At 39.0% G+C, this 25,915-nt stretch overlaps 1 protein-coding gene across 1 annotated transcript in view; it reads right to left on the reverse strand.

The window, feature by feature from the left end:
- Window positions 1–9,440: 9,440 nt before the first annotated feature.
- Window positions 9,441–25,915, reverse strand: part of LOC123455292 (zinc finger protein 25-like) — a 34,569-nt gene continuing 18,094 nt past the window's right edge. Inside the window, exons 2-4 of the mRNA XM_045135665.1 lie at window positions 22,889–23,015; window positions 17,068–17,160; window positions 9,441–11,695 (exon numbers count right to left, since the gene is read on the reverse strand). Of these exons, the coding sequence (XP_044991600.1) occupies window positions 10,404–11,695; window positions 17,068–17,160; window positions 22,889–23,015 (1,512 nt within the window). The 3' untranslated portion in view covers window positions 9,441–10,403. The remainder of the gene's footprint in view (window positions 11,696–17,067; window positions 17,161–22,888; window positions 23,016–25,915) is intronic.

Genomic DNA, 25,915 nt, shown 5'->3' on the forward strand with positions numbered 1-25,915 from the left:
CTTGTAAGATGGGAAAGAGAACATTTCCCATTTTTTTTTTAAGAGAGAGTGAAAGAGTGAGAAATAGACAGAGAGGAGATATAGAGAATTGGTGCAGCAGGGCCTCAGCCCCTGCAATTGAACTCCAGAATCTTGGGCCACCTAGTGGGCATGTGTGACCTTGCACTTGCCTCATCTTTGTGTGTCTGGCTAACGTCGGATCTGGGGAGTAGAAAACTCCAGAAGCATGTGCCACCACATACATCTGGCTTATGTGTATACTGGCAAATCCAACCAGGGTCCTGAAGCTTCATAGGTGCCTTAACCACTGAGCAATATTTCCAACTCTGAGCAGTTCTTTTGTATGTGTTTTGGTGGATGTGTATCTGCATTTCAGCCAGATCTAGCAGTGAAATTAGTGAGTTATGGTGTTCATATACCCTGAGTTTCAGTAGAGATTATGGTGTTTCCACCAGCATTTAGTTCTGTACCAGAATTGTAGTTCTATCTCCTGGCCAGTGCCTAATATCCTGAAGGGTGTGTGGTAATTAATTCACTATGACCGTGCCATTTTCTTGTGACTAATATGTTGATCCCACTCCCTTAGGCTTATTTGCCTCCTTTCTTGTTTTTTTTTTTTAATTATTTATTTATTTGAGAGCAACAGACACAGAGAGAAAGACAGATAGAAGGAGAGAGAATGGGTGTGCCAGGGCTTCCAGCCTCTGCAAACGAATTCCAGACGCATGCACCCCCTTGTGCATCTGGCTAACGTGGGACCTGGGGAACCGAGCCTCGAACCGGGGTCCTTAGGCTTCACAGGCAAGCGCTTACCCACTAAGCCATCTCTCCAGCCCATTATTTGCCTCCTTTCTGAAATAGTTGTTTAAGTCTTTTGTCTGTTTTCTGCTAGGTTGCTATGCTCTTGAATTACAGGAGTTCTCTGTATAATGTAGATGTAACTTCTGCTTTTCTAGGATTGAAGACCCTGAAGACATCTTTTCCCACTCTTGCCTCTCCTTCTTTTGGCTCTTTCTTTTTTGCTCTCATTTTGTTTTTGTTTTTTCAAGGTAGAGTTTTGCTCTAGCCCAGGCTAACCTGGAATTCACTATGTAGTCTCAGGGTGGCCTTGATCTAGCCTGCTCAGTCAAAAGTAGCAGGAGATGTCCCACACAGCAGCCAATTGATAGGAGCAAAAGTCAACAAATTGGCATGGGGACTTCTATGGGGTTATGGAATAATGTTCAAGCAATAGATTCTGGTGATGGTCACCCAACTCTATGAAGGGGTACTCAGGGTGAGTTTGACTATTAGTACACATTTCTCTATAAAGCTGTCTTTAAAAGCTTGAGAACATTTCAACACTGACTGAGGTGATACAGCCTGGAAGAGGGCCTTTCCATAGCTTAACCATGCTGACGCCTGACCTCAGATTTCCAGCTCTCAGAACTGCAAGTGATCCACTTCTATTCTTTAAAATAAAGAAATAAGTAGTCAATTTTTAATAAAATGTCACATCCCTAAAACTCATGCTCTATTAAAATAATTCATGAAAATTATAAATATCAAATATTAAATGCAATAGGCAGGTTGGGGAGATGGGTTAGCATTTAAACATGCTTGCAAAGCATGCCACCCCTGATTCATTTTCTCACTACCCAAATAAAGCTAGATGCAAAGTGATGCATGCATCTGTGGTCCCAAGAACTTCTGGCAATGAAGGTGAACCCAGAAGAATCAAAGTTCAAAGGCCAGCTAGTCTGACATTCATTTGCAGTCTGGCAGTTTGTTTGCAGCACCTAGAGACTCTGACTCAGAGAAGGTAGAGCACAGACACCTCAAAATTATCTTTGCACCCCCACACATGCACCATGACATGCATGAAGTGACAGAAAAATCTGTATTTATTTATATATGTGACCAGGGTAGATCAAAGTTTGGGTTTGTTGTATCTTTAGGTTAGAGGCTTCTTGAGCTCCTTGGCCATATGGGCGTGTTGGTGCATGCCTTTAATCCCAGCACTCAGGAGGCAGAGGTAGAAGGATCATCGTGAGTTTGAGGCCACCCTGAGACTACGTAATGAATCCTAAGTCAGCCTGGGCTGGAGCAACACCCTACCTCAAAAAAAAAAGAAACATACAAAAAAAAAGTTTGGAAGATTTTGACCACATATCTCAGTCATTTTTCTGTCCCATCCTGTCTTCTTTGTCTCCCTGGTACCCCATGGCTGAGGTTCCACACCTCAACTGCAGGAGGATCTCTTTGGGATCCTCATCCTTCAAGTCTGTCTGCCTTTACAGAACTTTTAGACATCTGTCTATCATCTATCCACTTTCATCTATCTATTTATCATCATCAAGATGATTAAACCCAGGGCTTCATCTATGTATATATATATCTAGTACACACACACATCCATACATATATGGTAAACAAAATAAACACCTTTGTGGAATTACAAATGTCCAATACCTGTTATTGTCCACAGAATGCTTGACGATTACATCAGCACAATGAAGAGTGCATCATTACTAACCTCTTTGGCAAAACAGCAGAATTGGCCAGGAAATATCCTTTGCTTCTACCTGTGTCACAAAATATCTTACTGCACTGTCTTCAAATTGACTGGTCCAGATATGTTCATTTGTGAATTAAATGCAGGTACCCAATGGTAACTTGCACTCTTGATTTTTAAGGCTTTTGTCAAACACAGACTTTTAAAAAAATTTCTTCAGTGATGTTTTTTTTTTTATTTCTTTCATGCATTTGGTATTCTCAGCAGGTAAATATAGTAAACTTGGGCTGAAGTGATGGCTTAGTGGTTACAGTGTTTGAATGCAAAGCTAAAGATCCCAGGTTTGATTCTCCAGTACTCATGTAAGCAAAGTGAACAAGGTAGAGCATACTGCTGAAGTTCTTTTGCAGTGGCTGGAGACCCTGGCATGCCCATTCTATCTACTTCTACCTGGTTCCTTTTTCCTTTCCTTTCCTTTTCTTTTCTTTTTTCTTTTTTTTTTTTTTTTTTTGGTTTTTGAGGTAGGGTCTCACTCTAACTCAGGCTGACCTGGAATTCATTATGGAGTCTCAGGGTGACCTCGAACTCACAGCAACCCTCCTACCCTCTGCCTCCCAAGCACTGGGATTAAAGGCATATGCCACCATGCCCGGCTCCTTTTTCCTTTTCTTTCCTTCATTTTTCTTTGGGGTGCTGCAGATTGAAGCTAAGGCTTTGTGCAAGCTAAATACACACTCTACTACTGAGCTATACCATGGCACCTGGTTTCTTATTTAGTGTCCATCCCCACCCACTTTGAAGCTGGTAATACGTTTCTAGTATTTAAAAAAAAAGTTTTGGGGAACCTTAGTATAACATTCCTACTCAGTTTGTTTTCTGAATGAAAGTTCTTGCTTAGTATAGGAAAGATTGGGTCTGAATACTAAAATGCGCCCATTATGATACTGTTTATATTGGAAATTTTTACAATTAAGTAGTTGGGTACTCCACTTAAGATTTTCCTTCATTTTATGGGCTGGAGAGATGGCTTAGCGGTTAAGCACTTGCCTGTGAAGCCTAAGGACCCAGGTTCAAGGCTCGGTTCCCCAGGTCCCACGTTAGCCAGATGCACAAGGGGGCGCATGCGTCTGGAGTTCATTTGCAGAGGCTGGAAGCCCTGGCGCGCCCATTCTCTCTCTCTCCTTCTATCTGTCTTTCTCTCTGTGTCTGTCGCTCTCAAATAAATAAATAATTTTAAAAAAATTATTTTCCTTCATTTTAAAAAATGTTGTGTTTAATTCTAAGAAATAAAGTAAGATTGTTAAGTATAGTTTTGTCCTAAGCAGCTTAATAACACTTAAACTATAGCTTAATAACCTGCTTAAGTAGGTACACAACAACATTTAGTATAAAGGTATATATAAATTTTCCATTATTTATTGATAGAATCTGTACCTTTTATACATAACCCTGGTGGTAAAGTGACATAAACTTATTTATAAAATGAGTTTTTCGGGCTGGAGAAATGGCTTAGTGGTTAAGTGCTTGCCTGTGAAGCCTAAGGACCTCGGTTGGAGGCTCGATTCCCCAGGATCCACATTAGCCAGATGCACAAAGGGGTGCGTGCATCTGGAGTTCCTTTGCAGTGGCTGGAGGCCCTGGCGCGCCCATTCTCTCTCTCTGCCTCTTTCTGTCTGTTGCTCTCAAGTAAATAAATACAAATAAACAAAAATAAGGTTTTACTTAGGAATGGTTTTGCAAAAAATAGGGTCATAAAGTGTTTTATGATAAAAGTTAAAGATAATTGCCATGCTAGGATGAATTGGACTTTCTAAAAGGTTGCCACGAAAAAAATAAAGATAATTTTTATAAAGAGCTTTAAGAAGTATACATGCTCTTACTGCATGTGGACACACATGTACCTGACAATGCATGGTTTATCAAGACAATGCTATGTTTTCAGTGGGAGGAGATGTAATGTTCCCAGCTATTGTCAAATAAGTTTAAAATGAAATGCTTTTTACTGCAGAGCCATTGGGGAATTAGTGGAAACTTGGTAGTATTTTGATTGCTTTGTAGATTTTTGACCATGGAGCAGATCAACAGTTAAGATTATGCTATGAAGTCATCTAATTCAACATGGAAAATATTTATTCAAGCCACAGAGATACTGTGTGCCAGCAGGACCCTGGAAGGAGTCCTTATTCAGGTTATGAGATGGATGAGCAAAAGACACTAAATAACTTTTATAAGGTCCACAAATCATTCAGTTCACTCAACTAATTTCTGTAACTATTAGCTTTCTTTTTTCTTTCTACTTGATTTTTCAAAATAGGGTCCCTCCCCTAATACAACCTGGCCTGGAATTCACTATGTAATTTCAGGCAGGCCTCAAACTCACAGTGATCTCCTACCTCTGCCTTTCAAGTGCATGGATTAAAGGCATAAGCCAGCTATCAGTTTTCTTTCCTAATAGCTACCTTGTATCTCCAGTTTACTTAAATATCATTGTCTAGTGTCTTAGTAGTGGTGTTGATATAGGTATATGAGCTTGGAATGTATTTGTTGTTTTTTTCTTAAAATGATGCTATTTAATATGTATCTGTGGGGCTGGAGAGATGGCTTAGCGGTTAAGCGCTTTCCTGTGAAGCCTAAGGACCCCGGTTCGAGGCTTGATTCCCCAGGACCCACGTTAGCCAGATGCACAAGGGGGTGCACGCGTCTGGAGTTCGTTTGCAGTGGCTGGAGGCCCTGGCGCGCCCATTCTCTCTCTCTATATATATCTGCCTCTTTCTCTCTGTCACTCTCAAATAAATAAAAATATTTTTAAAAATATGTATCTGTGACACCCTGTATGACAAATTATCCCAAAGTTAGTAGCCTAAAACAGCACAACTTATTCCCTCATAGTTTCTGTGGGGCAGGAAAACAGGTATGGGTGAGCTGAATTGTCTGTTCTTCTGGTGTCAGAGGGCTGCAGCTAAGGTTCTGACTAGAGCTGCAGTCTCATCTAAAACTTGACTGGTGAAGTATTCACTTCCAGACTCACGTGTGGTCACTGCAGATTTTTAATATCATGGATTTGACTTATGACTGGGGTTTCAGTTTCCTACTGTAGTCTCCTTATCTACATACTGTTCTTAGCATCTGGAATTTTTCTTTCTCTCTACAGTATTTAAATATACAAATATTACTATTTATGCCTATATTACTTTTTAAAAGTTTATTTCCTTTTAAATGAGCACCCAAAATCAACAGGCTATTAAAAAAATTTTTTTTCTTTTGGTTTTTATTTTTATTTATTTATTTGAGAGTGACAGACAGAGCGAGAAAGGCAGAGAGAGAGAGGACAGTGGGCGTGCCACAGCTGCTTAGCCACTGCAGATGAACTCCAGATGCGTACACCACCTTGTGCATCTGGCTAACGTGGGTCCTGGGGAATCAAGCCTCGAACCGGGGTCCTTAGGCTTCACAGGCAAGTGCTTAACCACTAAGCCATCTCTCCAGCCCTCAACAGGCTTTCTTAAGGGATTTTCTTACATGTTTAATTTTGGTTAATATTTTTCTCCCTGTGTACCTCTCCCCTTCTTTCTGTCCACTGAATTCACTTGTACCATTTCACAACCAGTATTCCTTTTACATTTATACCACATGTATTCTATTACTCACTCCATACCTCTCTTAAAGTTTCTTTTTCCTCTCTTGGGCCACTTCTTGTTTCATGGCCTGTTCTTGCATGCACTATCACATCATATACAAATGTAAAAATAAGAAGCTAGCATCTTCACATGAGACCATGTGGTATTTGCTTTTTTTAAAAAAAATTTATTTTTATTTATTTCAAAGAGAGAGATATACAGATATAGGCAGGTAGAGAGAATGGGCGCACCAGGGCTTCCAGCCACCGCAAACGAACTCCAGACACGTGCGCCCCTTGTGCATCTAGCTAACGTGGGTCCTGGGGAATCAAGCTTCGAACCAGGGTCCTTAGGCTTCACAGGCAAGCACTTAACCGCTAAGCCATCTCTCCAGCCCGGTATTTGCCTTTTTAAGATTGAGTTACCTAATTTTGTCCAGTTCCATTTGACTTCTTGAAATTTTCATAATTTCCATTTTAAAAATATTTTTTTCAAGATAGGTTCGCTAGTCCAGGTTAACATAGACCTTACTGTGTAGCCTCAGGCTGGCCATGAATCCATAGTAATGCTGTATAGATTAGTCTCCCTAGTGCTGGGATTAAAGCATGGACCACTATGCCTGAATCATAATTCCCTTTTTGAACAGCTAAATTTCACTGTTTATATGCTCAACATTTTCATTATCCATTGATCAATTGATAGGTGTCTAGGCTTGTTCCATTTACTAGCTATTGTGTATAGATCAGCACTGGACATGATTGTACATCCATGTACTAGTATATGGAGACCATTGGCTATATATAAGGATTCCTACAAGCAGTCCTAGTCTTAGTTTTTTTGAGAAACCTCTCAGATTTCCACAGTTGCTGTACTAGCGAATAAGTGTCCCTCTTTCCATACATCTCCCCCAGTAATTCTTTTGAATATGTTCTCTTTATGATAGCCACACTGTTTGGGATAAGATGGAATCTCAAAACAGATTTAATTTGCAATTCTGTGATGACAAAAGATGTTGGACACTTAAGACTTATGGGACCTTTATATTTTTTTCTGTTAAGAATGGTCCAATTCATTGGCCCACTTACTGATTGAGATTTCATTTCCTGGTATTCATTTTTGATTCATGTTGTATGTGTGTGTTCTGATGTGGTATGTGGTGGTTCCATGATCTTCCCAAATAGTATCATCGGCTGAGCACCAAGTATTAAACATAGGAGCCTACAGGGGATGTTTTACATTCAGGCTACAACATAAAGTATGGATAGAACCTATTTTCTCTCACTTTATGGGCTGTCTCTTCACTCTGCGGAGTTTCTTTTGCTGTGTAGGTCTGTAATATAGAAAAGGCTGACCTCTCTCAAGTGCTTGTTTTTGACACATTTGTCAAATGTCCATAATTTCTAAATACTCTGTCTCATTAGTGTGCACGTCTGTTTTTGTGCTCTGCTAACTACAGTTCCTGTAATAATTTCAGGTCAGGTAATCAAGTGCCTCCAGTTATGTTCTTTCAGATTAGAATTACTTGGGTTTTCCATGGTATTTTGTATTTCCATACAAATTTTATGATTTAAAAAAAAAAACTCTAAAGAATACTATTAGGATTTAGTGAAGTTTAGACTAAATGTATACATAAACTTTTACTTTAAAATTTTTTTACTTTCATTTAAAAAACTTAAGGGAATTGGTATGTCATGGCCTCAGTAACTGCAATTGAACTCTAGGCACTTGAGCCACCTAGGGCACATGTGTGACTTTACACTTGTTTCATCTTTTAGACATCTTCACATTATTTTGTCTTCCAGTCCAGGAGCATGGGTATTTCCATTTTCTACCATCTTCAGTTTTTTACTCCCTCCCATGTCTTAAAACTTTTCACTGGAGAGGTCTTTTATTTCCTTGGTTAGGTTTATTGCCACATTTTGGCTTTTTTTTTTTTAAGCTATTGTAACTGAAATTTTTGGGGGTTAAATTTCATTGTAAGTCTGCTATTGGTATATATAATCATTACTCATATTTGTATGTTGGGTTTTTATCCTGTAACATTAATGAAGGCAGTTATCAGATATAAAATCTCTCTGGAATTTCAAACAGTCATGTTTGTTTTCCAGTATAGAGAAGCTTTCAACTGCGTGGGTTGTCACAGTAGAATGCTATTTCATGACTTTTGTGTTTTTTTTTTTTTTTTCCTTTTTTGAGACACTGTCTTGCTATGTTGACCACAATGGCTTCAAATTTGATATCCTCTTGCCTTGTCTTCCTATGTGCTGAAATTGGAGGTTATTTGCCAGGTTTAAGGTTTCATGAAATTTCTTAATTGAATTTTCGTTCAGTTCAGTATAGTTTTATGGGTGTTTTTTATTTTTTTCGAGGTAGGGTCTCACCTGTCCATCAAGATTTTGCTTACATCACTGCAGGGCTCCTCTAGTCCAAATTTTTAAATCCTTCCCCATCATCATCACATAAAAGTTGCAGAAGAAATGCTACATGGCTAGATTAATTAGAGCAATGACTACATTTCTCAGTGCCAGTTGTCCATTGCAGTTACCATCTTCATGTTGAAAGAAAACAAAACCAAAAGGACATTTAGAGACAAATTACTTTTGCCTTACTGTATCAAGGGGATGTTGAAACATGGTTGGACATTGGATGGACACATACATTTCCACATATGTAGGAAGTAGAAAAACCTTTGCATGTACTGGAAAACACCCATTAAAGTTGAGTAATGATACTGAAGTCCTCACCAAGTAAAACCCTCCTTTAGCAAGATTCCACAAGCTGAGGATTATCAGGTGTAATCACAAACACATGGGGCTATGAGGGACATTTTATATTCAAGCCACCGCATATATACATAATAATTTTGAGCTTAATCCATTCTTATTATTTTTATCCCCTTTCCCATCACCCACCCATCCAACATCTTTCAAGGGTTAAAGTTTTATTAGATTAAGGAAAGAGTAGGATAGAGAGCTCCCTCTATGAGGGCTCTGAAAGGGGGCCATGTCAATGTGGATGTGATGATGAGAGAGGCTGACCAGAACCTGGAAGCTTAGGTGAGATGAATTGACCACCTGAAAAGTAAGTATCTTATAACCTTACTATGGTGAACCTTACCTTCATGCTCAGGTGATCCTGAGCTGATGGCTGATGGGTTTGGGCTTAACCAACCACAATCCAGGATCCATTCAACATCTTTGGTCTCAATTCATCTCCAATTTTAATGACTTTTTACCACCATCATTATTGTTGAAATGTTAATGAATTAGGTATTAGTTATATCTTGTGAAATCAATGACACCAGAAATGCAGTGGATACATTACATAAATTGAGATATGTAAGTAATTTAATGTAACCTGGAAATATCAAATCCTTATTAGGCATGAAAAACATTGACACCTTCCCTGAGGCATTTTCAGGTGACAATTGACAAAGTTACATACTAGAAAAAAATTAACATTCACCAGGATTCTCACCTATATGCATATCCTTTTCTGAAGTCAAACATGAGTTACAGACATTGTTAAATTTAGTAAGGTTTTCAACATACAAGATTTGGCAATTTAAATCTTTAAAACAACTTGCTTTTATTGCAAAGATATAAAATCAAGTGTAAGTTTCAGAGGAATAAAAAATTGTATATATGATTTAATTTTGGAAGAGTTCTCACTGGTATAAATTGTCCTATGTGGAATGATATATGTCTGAGTGAAAACCTTCCACTCGTTATATGCACAAGACTCTACAACATTTTGAGTTCTCTAATACTATGGGAGGCATAGCTTTTTTTTGCACATTCATATGTCCACTCAACATTGCTATTTCTGTGATTCATATGGAGATGAGAATATTGAGTTTTCAAACACACATTACATCCCTATAATTGCTGCCTAAGTTCACTGGTAAACAGTGAGGTTTAAGTCTTTAAGAAAGTCTTTCCCATACTCATTAATATATACATATATATTTTATTTTATTTTTTTTTGGTTTTTTTGAGGTAGGGTTTCACTCTGTTTCAGGCTGACTTGGACTTAACTATGTCATCTCAGGGTGGCCTGGAACTCATGGAAACCTTCCTACCTCTGTCTCCTGAGTGCTGGGATTAAAGGCATGCACCACCACATCCCTAACTCTTATGAATCCTCTGATGCACGGGGTTATGATTTCTAGTAGAAAGCCTTCCCACATACATCTTACTCATAAGGTTTCTCATCTATATTAATGCTCTGATACATGATTAATTCAATTCTAGTAAAAAGCTTTGTCAAACTTAATACATTCAAATGGCATCTCAGCTGTGAGTTCTTCCATGAATAGGAAGCTGTGAATTCTGATAGAAAGCTTTCCCAGATTTATTACGTTTATATGGCTTCCCACTTGTATGAGTTCTCTGATGCACAGTGAGTTGTGACTTGCAGATGAAAGCTTTTCCACACTCTCTACATTCATATGGCTTCTCACCTGTATGAGTTCTGTGATGCATAGTGAGTTGTGACTTGGAGATGAAAGCTTTCCCACACATATTACATTCATATGGCTTCTCACCTGTGTGAGTTCTCTGATGGATAGTGAGTTGTAACTTGGAGTTGAAAGCTTTCCCACATTCATTACATTCATAAGGCTTCTCACCTGTATGTGTTTTCTGATGACCACTGAGGTGTGACTTCCGGGCAAAAGCTTTACCACATTCATCACAGTGATAAGGTTTCTCACCTGTATGTGTTTTCTGATGTTGAGTGAGGTGTGATTTCCTGGAGAAAGCTTTACCACATTCATTACATTCATGTGGCTTCGCACCTGTATGTGTTTTCTTATGCCTATTGAGGTATGATTTCTGGGAAAAAGCTTTACCACACTGATTGCATTCATATGGCTTGTCCCCTGTATGAGTTATCTTATGACTATTAAGATTTGACTTGTGAAGGAAAGATTTTCCACATTCATTACATTCATATGGCTTCTCTCCTGTATGATTTTTCTGATGCAGAATAAGTTGTGACTTCCACACAAAAGCTTTCCCACATTCATTACATTCATGTGACTTCTCACTTGTGAAATATTTCTGATGTCTCGCGAGGTTTGACTTCCAGACGAAAGTTTGCCCACATTTATTACATTTATATGGCTTCTTGACTGTATGTCTTCTCTGATGTTTATTAAGATCTGAATTGGAGAGGAAAGCTTTCCTACATTCATTACTTTCATGAAGTTTCTCAACTGCCTGATTTCTCTGATGCAGAATGACTTGTGACTTCACAAGGGATGTTTTCCCACATTTTTTATGGACATATGACTTATCACCAGTATGTGTTTTCTGATGCACAGTGAGGTAGGATTGCTGGGGAAAAGCTTTACCACATTCATTACATTTATATGACTTCTTCCCTGTGTGAGATCTCTGATGCATAGTGCGTTGTGACTTCTGGTATAAAGATTTCCCATGTTCATTACCATGATAAGGCTTCTCCACTGTGTGAGTTTGCTGATGACAAGTGAGGTGTGACTTGTGATAGATAGCATTATAGCACTGTTTAAATTCAGAATTCTTTATACAGTGGATTTTCTGTTGACTTTTTAAATCTGCTGTGAAACAAACAAAAAATATTACATTGCATATACTAAATAGGTACTTGACTCACAATGGCTCTCTAGTATTTGTTCAAGCTCCACATAACTAACCTCACTGGTCATTTTTTATGTTATTGAGTTTACATCTCAAAAAACAAAGTTTAAAAGCAATTTTTTTTAAGATGAACCTATGATTTAGGTATTTATGTCATGTGTGTCCATGATATTTGAATGTATGTTTTTGTATATTGTCTTGTCAAAAATATAGAGAATAACAACATAAAATCCAAAAATATGTAAAACTTGTGGACACTTCATTTTTTTATTTTGAATTTTGCTTTTAATATATTTTTGCTATAACAACTAAAAGTGTTAAAGTATGAATGTTTTGGGGATATGTTAAAAGGCCATACAAGTACATATTCATAAACAAAAGTAATCGTAAATTCTAAAAACCTATAAAAAGGTTGTTTTTGGGTTTGCTAAATGATTCATAATACCATAAATGCTACTTGTTTGGGCAATATAATGTCCACTGGAATCGTAATACAAAAGTTTCATTAGGCTATTTAGGTTAAAATTGGATGCATAAAACTTGATAATGATTTCTTTCCAACACAGGTTCTACAATTCTGTAACATTTTAGAATTATCACAAGCAGCAAAAAATATCAAAATACCCATAAATATATACCATAGATCCTTTAATTCGAGTGATTAGAATGGATTTATTTTTAAGGATGATATACAAGTACCAAACATAAAGTTTTATTTTATGTATATGTTGGAGGGGTGTTTTTTCTCCTTTTTGTCATTCTTTTTCTCAGTGGAGGTTACAGAAGATAAAATTTCAGAAATCAATGACATTAAAGAAGCTGGGTAAACCCACTGTGTTGTTAAGTCTTAAACTAACATCCTATTATGTAAATAAATTTTAACTTATAACATTAAGATATAAAAATCACTGCCTGTTTATCTGTGTTCTCCTCCTTAAAAAGTTCTGTTTAAGATCTAAACTTTCTGCTTTAAATTACTACCTCCATTATAATTTCACAAAAAGTACTTAATGCATACACTGGCTCTCAGAACATGAAGGTTTCTGTTTTAAGATTTTCTATCTCCCTCAAAGACAAATAGCCCCACCTGGTTGGGGGGGATGTTGTATGACATTCTATTTTTCCTCTAGACACAACGTAAAACCATCTTGACATAAAAATACCTTCACCAAGTAGCTCCTACAACTTTAACACAACACAGTACAGTGAATCAAGTTCTAAAGTAATGATAATGGAGCTGCTGTGAACTCCCTAGTAGAGAAACTGAAGGACACAAGACCCTCACCTGAAGTTGCAACTGAGAACTACCTCATGGAGGGAGAAAGTGAAGATCACAAGACCCTTATCTGAAACACAACTGTTATCTCCTATTTGTACTCCCTCAATGTCAGAGTCTTCTTAAAGAGAAACAAAGCTATGTACCTTCTCTAACTTCCTATACCTGCTGCCCTGTGTTTAACATATATACATATGTATGTATGTATGTATATATGTGTATATATATGTATATGGGACAATTTTTTAAATTTTAAAACAAATGAAAAATTTTAAAACTACAGAATTTATTTGGTAATTACAGTGGACTTTGTGGCACAGGGTATATACTGATATGATAAGAATGACTCTTCACTTACTTTCTATCACTACCACACTGAACCAATTTACCCATCCATATATACTTTTAATAATACACTAAAATAACCTATTTCATATTCTATGCTTTTCCAATTGCTATTATGCTCCCTGTATTATCTGCTTATTTATTAATAAAAGAATAATTATGTGATGTGAGGCCTATACCTTACCCCAATAAATTATACTGAAAATAATCCATGGCTCTTACTGATTAATAAAGTAGGAAAATACTTCAAAAGACCTAAATGGTTTTTGGTATGCTAACAGTCACTATACTTACTGCTATTTTTATATTACCTGCTTCTGTCTTGGCAGTGAAAAAAGTAACCTTATCTATAATAATGGCATACTTTGCATATCAAACTGTGTATAATGTAATGAGACAGACAAAAAAGTGCTAACCAGAGGATAACAAAGTAATCAACATGAACATTGAACTTGGCTCCAGACCACTTTAAGTTATAATTAGAGATATAAGTCTATATGTATGACCCCATATCTTAATCTAAATATACGTGGGACAAGAATTTTAGAAAATCTTCATGGGTCTCTCCTTAATTTTATTACTATAAATATTAATTGATTACATGACCAAATTAATCCAATACTGCTAGTCTTATAAAACAATACTAAAAAGATATCTTAAGACAAGGATTTTTCCAATAATTCTTCTCGGCTTAATCCATCTTCCTTGTTTGTCAAATAGTTGGCCTTCCACTTTGGTGACAATTTGGTTATCTGTACTTTGTATAATCAAAGGGATCATTCTAAATACTTACTTGCCAGTAACAAACTGTCTGGTTCATCAGACTACTTTTTCTTTTTTTTTTTTTCTTGAGGCTGACCTGGAATTCACTAGGTAGTCTCGGGGTGGCCTTGAACTCACAGCAATCCTCCTACCTCTGCCTCCCAAGTGCTGGGATTAAAAGTACATGCCACCATGCCTGGCTTCATCAGATGGCTTTTGAAAGAAAGAGAGAGATGTAGAGATCAAGCTAATTAAAAAAAGTTTGACTTTTCAACAAGCTAAGCCTGGGGACATAGATGACTATGTGCATTGGGTGGAGTTTCTTAAAGACAGGAAAACCAAATTCTGAAAAGATTTCATGATACATAAACAATTCATGGTCTGATTTGATGGGAACTTGTGGTCTGCCTTATGCTGAGTGTCCTCATCATTTTGACTGCCTAAAGCAGAATAAAAGCTGTGAGTACAGTGGCAAAGACCAGTAAGCTAGAAAAGAGATATAAAGGGAAGAGAAAGGAAGGGAGGGGTTACTTAATAGGATCATATTGTATATATGTAAGTAGAAGAATAGATTAATGGGGGTGAAAAGGCCTAAATGAGGTCAGGGGAAAAGATTGAGTAAAGGAAAGGTAGAGGGAGAACTAATCAAAATCTAAGAGAATATAAATAAATCATATGGAAACATATTTTTATGGACAATGGAACACTCAGGAGCTGTAGATTGTTGCTAGAAAATTTTCAGTGCCACGGACAGAATACCTTCCAGTGAGTTGTTGGCCAGGGAGGAACTTGATGCCCCCAAAACATTACAGGCCATTGCCGAGGCCCTTGGTTTCCCACCAGGAATAGATGGTAAGACCCTATTGCTGAAGACTCCACATACTTGGGCTGCAAGGCCACTGAAACATCCTGCTGGAACTGAGCTGAAAACCTCCTCCATGTAGACCAGCTGACAGAAAGCTGGAAGAAGCCATTCTGCATGCAGTTCAATGGGAGAGAGAGAAATCACCAGTGAAGATACTCAGTAGTAGACACTGCAAGTCTTAAATTTTGCCAGCCAGGCCAAATGAGCCATCAGGCGCAATAGTGGCATGTCAGTCATGGTGGAAACCAAATGTCCTCTAACTGGACTGGAGAGGCCCACTCCATGGGAGAGTATATATCCCTGATACTGAAAACTTAAAACAGTGGTAATTATGAGCCCTAGGGGTAAAACGTCTGTTGCTGTCTAGCTAAATGTATATACTATGCTTATCAAACTGCCCAGTAAGCACTTCTCTTAATGTTCATACCCATATATTATTGCTACTCTCATTTTTGATAGAGAACCTTCTCTTTTCAGTGTCCTAGGGATGACTCAGGAGGCATCATGGTGCTGGAAAGAAGTGACTAGAGTACTCAGTACTGCAATATCTATATCACACTTTCCAAGGCCCAGGGTCTATTGATGAAGAGGTGGAAGAAAGAATGTAAGAGCCAAAGGAAGGGTAGGACTCCTTATAACGTGCCTCCCCCATACACAAAATGGCCTGGATATCCATGACCTCACAGTGCCTGACAATACCTGCACAAGACCATCATAATAGGAGGAAAAGATCATGACATCAAAATAAAAGAGACTGACTGGGAGGGGTAGGGAGAGGGGATATGGAGTGGAAAATGGAGCTTCAAAGGGGAAAGTGGGGGGAGGGAAGGCATTGCCATGGGATTTTGTTTACAATCATGTAAGTTGTTAATAAAATTAAATTAAAAAACAAAAAAGAAGAATGTAGCAAGGTCCAAGACAGATGAAGACTGTGTTGCTTGCATTAACTGTTTCCTCAAAGGTGTAATACTAGGGACAGCACCGTATGTGTGAGGTACTCATCACTCTGCTTCCTGACTGCCAGTACAATGTGACTAGCTGCTTCATGTTCCCACCAGCCATGCTTTCTCCACACAATGGACTGAACCCTTGAAAGGGAGCCAAAGTAAATGCTACCTTCCTAAAAAAATAAAATAAAATAAAAAAGCTGTGAGTACAGTCAGCTCCAGGAGCACTAGAGTGAACCCCATGAATCTCCATTAAATCATATTTTGTATGTCATTTCACATTCATCAAACACTGCTCGAGGTGTACACCAAAACCTCGTCATTTATTTACTTATTTATTTATTTATCTATTTGAGAGAGAGAAAGAGGCAGATAGACAGTAGAAAAAAAATGGCATACCAGGGACTCTAGCCAGTACAAACAAATTCCATATGTATGTGCCACCTTGAGCATCTGACTGTATGTATGTTCTAGGGAACTGGACTTGGGTCCTTTGGCTTTGTCAGAAAGTGCCTTAAATGCAAAACCATATCTCCAGCCTCCAACCCCCTTTTTACAATTCCTGCACACTTCATTCTTTCTCATGTCTATATACTTTGTGACCTAGATTCATCCCATGGACTATGTGGAGAAACTACCTAATCACTTATCTCCATCCAGAAATTTTTGGAGCTCTCTTTTATAATTTTGTAAATTCCACAGGTGACTGCAACTATAACTGGGTTACAAACATCTATGTGTACTGATTTCTCACTTTGTATCAGTACTATAAGCACAACTGCATTACAGAATTGCACAATTAAATACTCTCCTAACAAGGTGGTTCTAATGAGGATTGCATGAGAGCAGTGTGAGGGTAAATAATATCACTACCATATTTAAAAATACAAAAGACAGCCAAGTGAGAATTTAGGTAAACCATCTAATGTATAATATTTTCCAAGACAACCTATGTAGGGAATTAAGTATTGGAATAGCTACGGGTCATGGGTTCACATAAGAAAGTTCACTGTCAGATTAACAGTAATGGAAGGCATTAAGACATGAATCAACGCTGGTGAATTTTGCTTATCATAAACATTCATTATAAATTCTCATCTCATTGTGAGAGCTCTTTCCTCAGTAGCATTCACTTGCCTGAATGTCTCCAGATTGAGCCTTTTACTGCACTCCATGGTGCAAATCCATGCTCCAGCTTGAAGATCAAATCTGGCTTGGTCATACAGTTCCCTGTACATGAGAAATAAATCAGGTGGATTCATGAACGATAACAGCTTTATTTCAGGAACTGTGCTCTATTACTAGATGAACTGCCAAGTTTTTACTACTCTGAATACTACTTTGAAATGACATTAAGCAGCATGATATATAAAACAATGAGTTTTTTGCTTATTTTTAAGATGGGGTCTTGCTTTAGCCCAATGCTCAAATGCTGGCTGAAACTGGCTCTGTAGCTTCAGGATGTCCTCAAACTCATGGTGATCCTCCTACCTTAGCCTCCTAAGTTCTGGGAATAACAGTATATATCACAATGCTCATCTTAATACAATGATGTGAGAAAGAATATGAAATGAAGAGAGGCAGCCAATCACATTTCTTGACAGTTGAAACAAAGAAGAATAATCCAGAACATTTGGTGGGGAAAACTTCAATTAAAGAAAGTAGAGACTGAAGACTCTTTGGCGCCCTGCAAGATCTGGAATCAGTTATAGGTGACTCTGTCTTAAAGCACAAAAACAAGTGGAAGATCAATGGAACAAGCCAAGGTGTCCTATTCTGGCCACTGCAAGTGAGTAGCTACTAAAATAGGCAAATGCAAAGGTCTTGGTAGGGGCTTCATAGCTAAATTAATAAGGCAGAGAAAAAATATTACATGACTATTTAAAAATAACTAAGGAAAATTAAGAAATTGGAAAAAACAAAAGAAGAGATAGGCCTTTTGATTTGTAAGAACTGCTCTTACATAAGTGAACTTATGTGGTAACCATGTAATAGTAAGACAAATGAAATAAAAATACATTCCAGGAAAGAATTTCCTACCATGGGAAAGAAGTTTACCTAGAGGTCACAAGAACCTTAAAAGATTTCAGGAACATGGGCTTCTGCGTGAGAATGAAAATACTTAGTAGCAGAGGCCAGTAAGGTAAAAAGGAGACATAAAGGGTAGAGAAAGGAAGGGAGGAGGATACTTAATAGGTTGATATTGTATATATGTAATTACAATGATTGTAATGGGGAGGTAATATGATGGAGAATGGAATTTCAAATGGGAAAGTGTGGGGGTGGGGAGGGAGGGAATTACCATGGGATATATTTTATAATCATGGAAAATGTTAATAAAAATTAAAAAAAAAAGATTTCAGGAACAAATTACTCTGTCACAATATATTCAAATTAGCAAAATTCTAATCAAAGAAAACTAATAATTTCAAGAGCAAAGCCAAAATCCAGTGATTTACAAAAAGGAGGGTCAAGATGACAGTGTTCTCCTAACCACGGTTCAGCTCCCAGGGTTGTATCAGGCAAGATCTATGGGGCTCTGGTTTGAATAGGTCTTAGCAGACCTCCAGGGGGCAGGAACAGAGGGGCAGAGTTAAGAATTTGGAAATTCCCATGCCTCAGGTAGCCCACAAGACCCTCAGGTTCCCCCCCAACCATTAGCCTCAGTCACTGTTCCGCTGACTACCTGATCAGGTTCTCTTCTGTGCTACCTGCAGACTCTGGGGCCCACAGCCCACACACCTCCCAGTCTTCCCCTAGCTGCTTCCATCTGAGGCCCACCTGCTCCCTTGTCTCCCACTGAGCTACCCAAAGGTCGACCCCCCACCCCTTCACTCTATCTGTCAGTGGCCCGAGCATACTTCTCTGCCTCCAGCAGGGTCCCTACTGCTTCTGTTGGGGATCTGTGTGAACTTCCCTGTCTCCTGGAGTATCCATGGTGGCCTGCAAGCGTTTCCCTGTCTCCCAGAGGCTCTCAACCCACTGCATCTGTCAGTGGTGCACACATACTTGCTTGTCTGAAAGCTGCACCCCTCCCCCTCCCCCTGCCACTGTGTCTGTCACTGGCCAGGGCTCAATTCCCTGTCTTCTGGAGGACCCAGCTGCATCTGGCCCGAGTCAGGCTCCAGTGCCTACGCCCAAGGCCCCTCTGTGCTCCCATCTCCTGCCACCCTCCCCTGTCTTGCCTCCTTGGTGGGATGGCCTGAAGGCTGCCTCAGCTCCCCCTGTTCACAGACCATCCTCACCTAGTGCTGCCTACAGGAGCCCCTGTGTGTGCCCCTTGGCTGGTGCATCTGTCTCTCCCACATCAGCTAATACTCTGATTCAGCCAGGCCTGTGGAACCCAGCGACCACCACTACTTCTCCAAATACCTGTCCTACTTCCAGTTAATATTTGGGGAGATCAACTCAATCACAGAAGGGGAACACAGGAAAATCAGGAAATAACCATCCAGGGAAACCAGTGAGTCCTCCATAACCTGCCCATCTGAGCACAGTGAGAGAGCAGAGGCAAGTGCTGTAGCATGGAGCCACAGGAAAGACACAGCTGAGAATAGGTCACAGGGATCCCAAACCTCCAATCCCACCTTTGGTAGTGGTCAACAGCCAATAGCAGCATCTGCATTTTTGCTCCCCCCTCCCCCCGCAAACCTGTGCATTCTAAAACACAAAGCCACCATTAGCCTATTCAAATATAAAACAGAACACTCACTGAAGACACTATAAGGGAAAATTCTTGCTTCCTCTGTAATTAAATAAGATTCCCACACTGTGATGGGCACAACACAACTTATGATGAACAAATTGAGAGATCTCCAACAAGGTTGCCTAGTCCTACAATGGAAGTCTCCAGTGAAAACACAGAGGTGACAACAGGAATAGAACCCCAAAGTGAAGACATAAGATAGGTGACCCTCGCCAAGCCGACTGCAAAACTGGTAGCAAATCAGCAACAAAAAATGAAATCCACACAACTGTCGTTAGTAGGCTTGACCTAATATACAAAAACTGGAAAGATGTCCAAGAAAAATATAATAGAAGGTGAGCCAAAAAAGAGTCTCAATAACCAGCTATTAATGTGAGGAGGAATTCCAAGAAGCATTAAGAAAATCAAAACATGACCTGAAACAGGAACATCACAAAGGGAAGGATAATATACAGAAAAAGGTAACAGAAAACACAAAGAAAATTGAACTACTGAAATCCTCTCTAGACATCCTCACGAACAGAGTGTGGAGGACAGAACCTCCAAGCTGAAAGACAAAACAGAAGGCACAGGCTGGGAATCCAGAAACTTTAATAACTTCAAAAAAATCTTGTGAACAGAACATGAGGGGACTTAAATGTCCTAACATTCAGATCATCGGTATACCAAAGGGGATGAAACTCAGACCAAAGGAATGAAGAACTTATTCAACAAAATTATCAAAGCAGACATTCATACACTCTCAACAGAGTCCCACTAAGTTACAAGTTAACAGAACTCCAAGCAGACTCCAACAAAGAAGAAACTGTTGCACTCAGGTTCACATTGCTGACAGAAAATACCAGGCCAAGAGGAGCTTGTGGGGAAAATAAGTTTATTCTGGCTTACAGACTTGAGGGGAAGCGCCAAGGGGGCTTGGACAGGGAAAACACTGGTATGAGCAGCGGGTGGACATCACCCCCTGGCCAACATCAGATGGACAACAGTGGTAGCAGAGTGTGCCAAACACTGGCAAGGGGAAACTACCTATAATACCCATAAGCCCACCCCCAATAATACACCGCCTCCAGGAGGTGTTAATTCCCAAATCTCCATCAGCTGGGAAACTAGCATACAGAACCCCTAAGTTTATGAGGGACACCTGAATCAAACCACCACATTCTGCCCCTGGCTCTCATATACTTGATATAAAACACAAGGCATTCAGTCCAACTTTAAAAGTCCCCATAATTACTATCAATTCCAATGATGCTCAAACATCCCTATAAGCTAAGATCTTTTAACTGAACCATAATACCAAAACAAAACAAAACCCATCATGGCACAAAATAAATATTCACACTGCAAAAGATGGCACTGGACATAGTAAAGAAATATTCAACCAATACAAGATTTAAACAGGACAAATATCAGACTCTGTAGCTCCAAGTCCAACAACTCTAGCCAGTGACAAATCTCCAAGTCCGATAATTCTAACCAGCAACAAGTCTCTGGTATTCCAATTCTGCCCCTCCAGCTAGGTTACTCACAGTCCTGGAAACCTTCATCAGGGCCATCAGCTTTCCTTAGCAGCTATCTCATGTTCCCGGCATCTCCACTGGGTCTCCACTGTGATCCATGGTTCATTCTCATGGCCCCTGGGGTCTCCATGCAGGCATCCAGCAAACCTGCTTCACACTGCCCATGGCCATTTCCAAAACACAAGACCGTGTTGCAAACTCAATGACCCTCTCTTTCTTGCATTTTTTATACTCCACAATCCAGATAGGGTGCCAATTTGTCAATACAGGGGGGAATAGAGCAGACTTTGAAGAACAGGACACTCCTTAAGCACTCAGCCCCCTTCAAAAGAGTCTATATTCTTCCTGTTGCCTCAGTGCAGGTCAGCTGGCCCAATCTCAAGGGTTGCAATCTCATACAATTGCAGCTGAAACAGACCCTTCTATCTTCTGTCTTCAAGAAACTCACACAGCCACTAAAGACATGCAACTCCTCAGGGAGAAAGGATGGAAAATGATATTACAAGCAAATGGAAATAATAGAAGTGGTTGTTGCTATATTAATATCTAATAGTACAAAAAAAAGGACTTCAAGTCAAAAGCAATCAGAAAAGAGGAAGGCCACTTCTTACTCATCAAGAGAACAATCCAACAAGAGGACATCACAATCATAAATCTATATATGCCAAACAGGTGCACCACAGTGTATGAAACAAAACCTACTTTATAGCAAAACACAAATAAACACCAACACCATCATGGTTGGAGGACATCAATACTCCACTATCATCAATAGGCAGATCATCCACAAAAAAATTCAACAGGTAAGTAAGAGAGCTCAACACTACTATGGCTTAATTACACCAAGTGGACATGTACATAACATTCCAACCCAATTCTACAGAATACATATTCTTCTCAGCAGCCCATGGAACCTTCTCCAAAACACAACATATAGTAGACTCTAAGTATTCCTCCACAAATTCAGGCAAATTGACATAATTTCCTATATCATATCAGATCACAATGCTCTAAACCTAGAAATTAACAAGAAAAAGTGTTAGAATTCCACCAGCTCCTAAAGACTTAACAACACACTTTTAAACAATGAATGAGGGCTGGAGAAATGGCTTAGTGGTAAAGCCATTTGCCTGTGAAGCCAAAGGACCCATGGTTTGATTCCCCAGGACCCTTGTAAGTCTGATGCACAAGGGGCACATGCATGTGGAGTTCATTTGCAGTGGCTAGGGGCCCTGGTGTGCCCATTCTCTCTCTCTCTGCTTGCAAACAAATAAATAAAAATTTAAAAATAAACCATGAATGAGGAGTGGAAGAAATTAAAAAAGAAATTGTAAAATTTTGCCAGGCATGCTGGCATAGGCCTTTAATCCCAGCACGTAGGAGGACTGCCATGAGTTCAAGGCCACCCCTGGGACTACATAGTTGCATTTGGAAGAAATAACCTGTCAGGCTCTATAGCACAGTGTAAGTATGCATCTGACAAATTAGTATTTCAAAACAGCTAAAAGAATTTTCATCTGTCCCCCATACAATTAATACCTGAGCTAACAGACTGTTGTCATTACATATATATGTACTGTAAAGCCACACTGTTCTATATAATGTGGCCTATTATAGCAAGTCAACTTAAAAGTATGATATCAAAATAATATTAAACATGAGTAAATGATATCTATTCTTATCAACCAAAAGGAAAGTAACTGCTAGTCAGTTTCAGGAAAATTTGTCTCACCCAAGAACACCAGGCTGTGGTAGTTCTCCAGCATCACATCTCTGTAGAGGTTTCGCTGAGCAACATCCAGGTCCTGCCACTCTTGCCGGGTGAAGTCCACAGCTATGTCTTCAAATGATACTAAGTCCTGTAATGAGATATTTCTCTTCAATCCCAGACTACAAAAGTGGGACTAGAAAACACAATTTAACTCTCCTATGTGTATCTTCACATGGAGTTATTCACAGAGAGAAAAGACTGAAGACAAATATACCTGTGTCTTACTGTCATGACTTAAAACATGATTACAATATAATGGAAAGGTATATATTAGGGCTGGTGGCATTAAATTGTAGTATACTGTGGTTTGCTGAATGCCCAGAGAAAGAAAAGCTGTGAGTTCAATTCCCAACACTGAGAGCAGAATAGAAACTTATTAAAATATAGAACATGACTCCATATGGAGTCTGATAATCAACATGGGGTCATAAGAAAAACTAAAGTAAACTGAACACACAATGCCCAAATATATACATATACATTAGCCCAGGCTGACCTGGAATTCACTATGTAGTCTCAGGGTGGCCTCGAACTCACGGTGATCCTCCTACCTCTCCCTCCCAAGTGCTGGGATTAAAGGCATGCGCCACCACATCCGGCTCCCTAAATATTCTTAATAAAATATATAATAAATAATAAATGCAATAATTTTTTGGCACCACTTTTCCATATTACTTCAGGTAACTTCACTGCATCCTATGTTGGAAACCCACATGAACACATTGCACTGTGCATGCTATCACTACATGAGACTCCCATCTAATGAACACACACAACATGAAATATCTTGGCCCAAATGTATGTTACAAATGTTGGTGTTCATAAAGTTGAATTATTATCTTCTTATAGATCCATACTGGTTTACTAACAGATAAATGACTTTTAAGACCTACTCTTTCCTAGCTAATAATATGTTGAAATAGAGAGAGTCTGAGCAGAAATATCTTATGCACATGAGTGACATTGTACCCAGAAGCAACACATTGTTATTAGATAAATTTTAGTGCTGAGGTGGGATATTTTCTACAGAGTAAAAAATTTCCAGGGAGGCCACTAATGCCTCAGAATGTAGCAGGTTGTTTTAAAGGGCCTTAACTATCCATAATAACTAAATGGTAAGAAACTATTTCTAGGGCTGGAGAGATGGCTTAGCGGTTAAGCACATGCCTGTGAAGCCTAAGGACCCCGGTTCAAGGCTCGGTTCCCCAGGTCCCACGTTAGCCAGATGCACAAGGGGGCGCACACGTCTGGAGTTCGTTTGCAGAGGCTGGAAGCCCTGGCGCGCCCGTTCTCTCTCTCTCCCTCTATCTGTCTTTCTCTCTGTGCCTGTCTCTCTCAAATAAATAAATAAATAAATAAATAAAAATTAAAAAAAAAAAAGAAACTATTTCTAAAGACCCACATGCTTGGGTTACAGGATACTAAGAAATTAAGCTGGAGCAAAGCATGAAGCTTCCTCCTAGCTGGCTGGTTGTCAAGATGCTGTAAAGAGCTATGCAGCCTGTTGGGAGAGAGAAGTCACCAATGGTATTAACCAGCACTAGACCATGTAAGCTCTATGACTGGCCAACTATGTCAAATGTAACCATTGGTGCAGTAGTGCTATGTCATTTATGGGATTGGACTAGAGGCTTGCTCAATAAGAGGGAATTTCTGCCTGGTACTAAAAACCTAATTAAAAGTCTATAGCTGGGGAGGTCATTAACCCTAGGGGAGAACTACGTCTGTTGTCCCGCTAAATAGATATATTATGTTCATCAAACTGCCTATTTATGTTCATAGCCATATTTTGCTCCTTTTTGTTACAGAAGCTTCTCTTTTCAGATGGTGATGACCACTGGGTGATTAAAAACTCACCAAAGGGCTGCAAAGCCAAAGGACCCAGGTTCAATTCCCCAGGCCCCACGTTAGCCAGATGCACAAGGGAGTGCACACATCTGGAGTTTGTTTGCAGTGGCTGGAGGCCCTGGCTCGCCCATTCCCCTTCTCTGTCAAATAAATATATAAATAAATAAATATGTAAAAAAAAAAACAAAAAAACTAACCAAAGTGCTGAGAAGTCATAGTGGACAGTACTAAATGACACATCTTTATCACACACTCCCAGGCTCAGGGACCATTGTGGAAGAGATGGAGGAATGAGTGTGAGACAAAGGGGAAGAATGCTAACAATAGATAAAAACTATCCTTGATATTAATTACCTCACAGTAGATGATGTTACATTGACAATGCCTGCATAATAGGAAGGAAAACATGATGATATCAACATAAAACAGAGCCAGGCATCATGGCACATGCTTTAATACCAGTACTTGGGAAGAGAAGGGAGGATCAAGTTCAAGGCCAGCATGAGACTGCATAGTGCATTCCAGGTCATCCTATGCTAGAGTGAGACCCTACCTCAAACATTCCCTGAAAGCGAAATAAATAAAAGAGATACTAGTTGGGTAAGAAGTGATTCAATGACATATGGATTTGGGAGGGTAAGAAAATAGAGTGTAGTGGGAAAGGATTATGATCATAGTATATCATTTGGACTTATGGAAATTGTCAATAAAAAACTTTAAAAAGACCGTATTTTCCCACCATTATTTCTCAGCATTTAAATATTCAACTGACATATAGCTTAACAGTGTTGTTAGACAATAAATTTATCTTTAAGTATAAAAACCTGCTTTCTTCTTTAATAACTGGGAACTCAGAGAGCTTGAGGTCATACACAGTTGGCCATCTTTGGACCTATACTTCAGCCAACTATTCAAAAAACTATTTTAACTGGGTGGTCTGCATTATTAAATCCTAGAATCTCTGAACAATTAGCCTACATTGATAAATGAACCTTGATATATTTACATTTATTCCTTCCAACATCATGCCACACAATGAACATACACTCACACACATATGCCACATGTTTCTACTTGAATGAGTTACAAAATAATGCTGGTTTTTAGGGCAGTGTATCATAAATCAGCAAGGGTCATACG

Source organism: Jaculus jaculus, chromosome 16, assembly GCF_020740685.1.
Source record: "Jaculus jaculus isolate mJacJac1 chromosome 16, mJacJac1.mat.Y.cur, whole genome shotgun sequence".
Classification (NCBI taxonomy): domain Eukaryota; kingdom Metazoa; phylum Chordata; class Mammalia; order Rodentia; family Dipodidae; genus Jaculus; species Jaculus jaculus.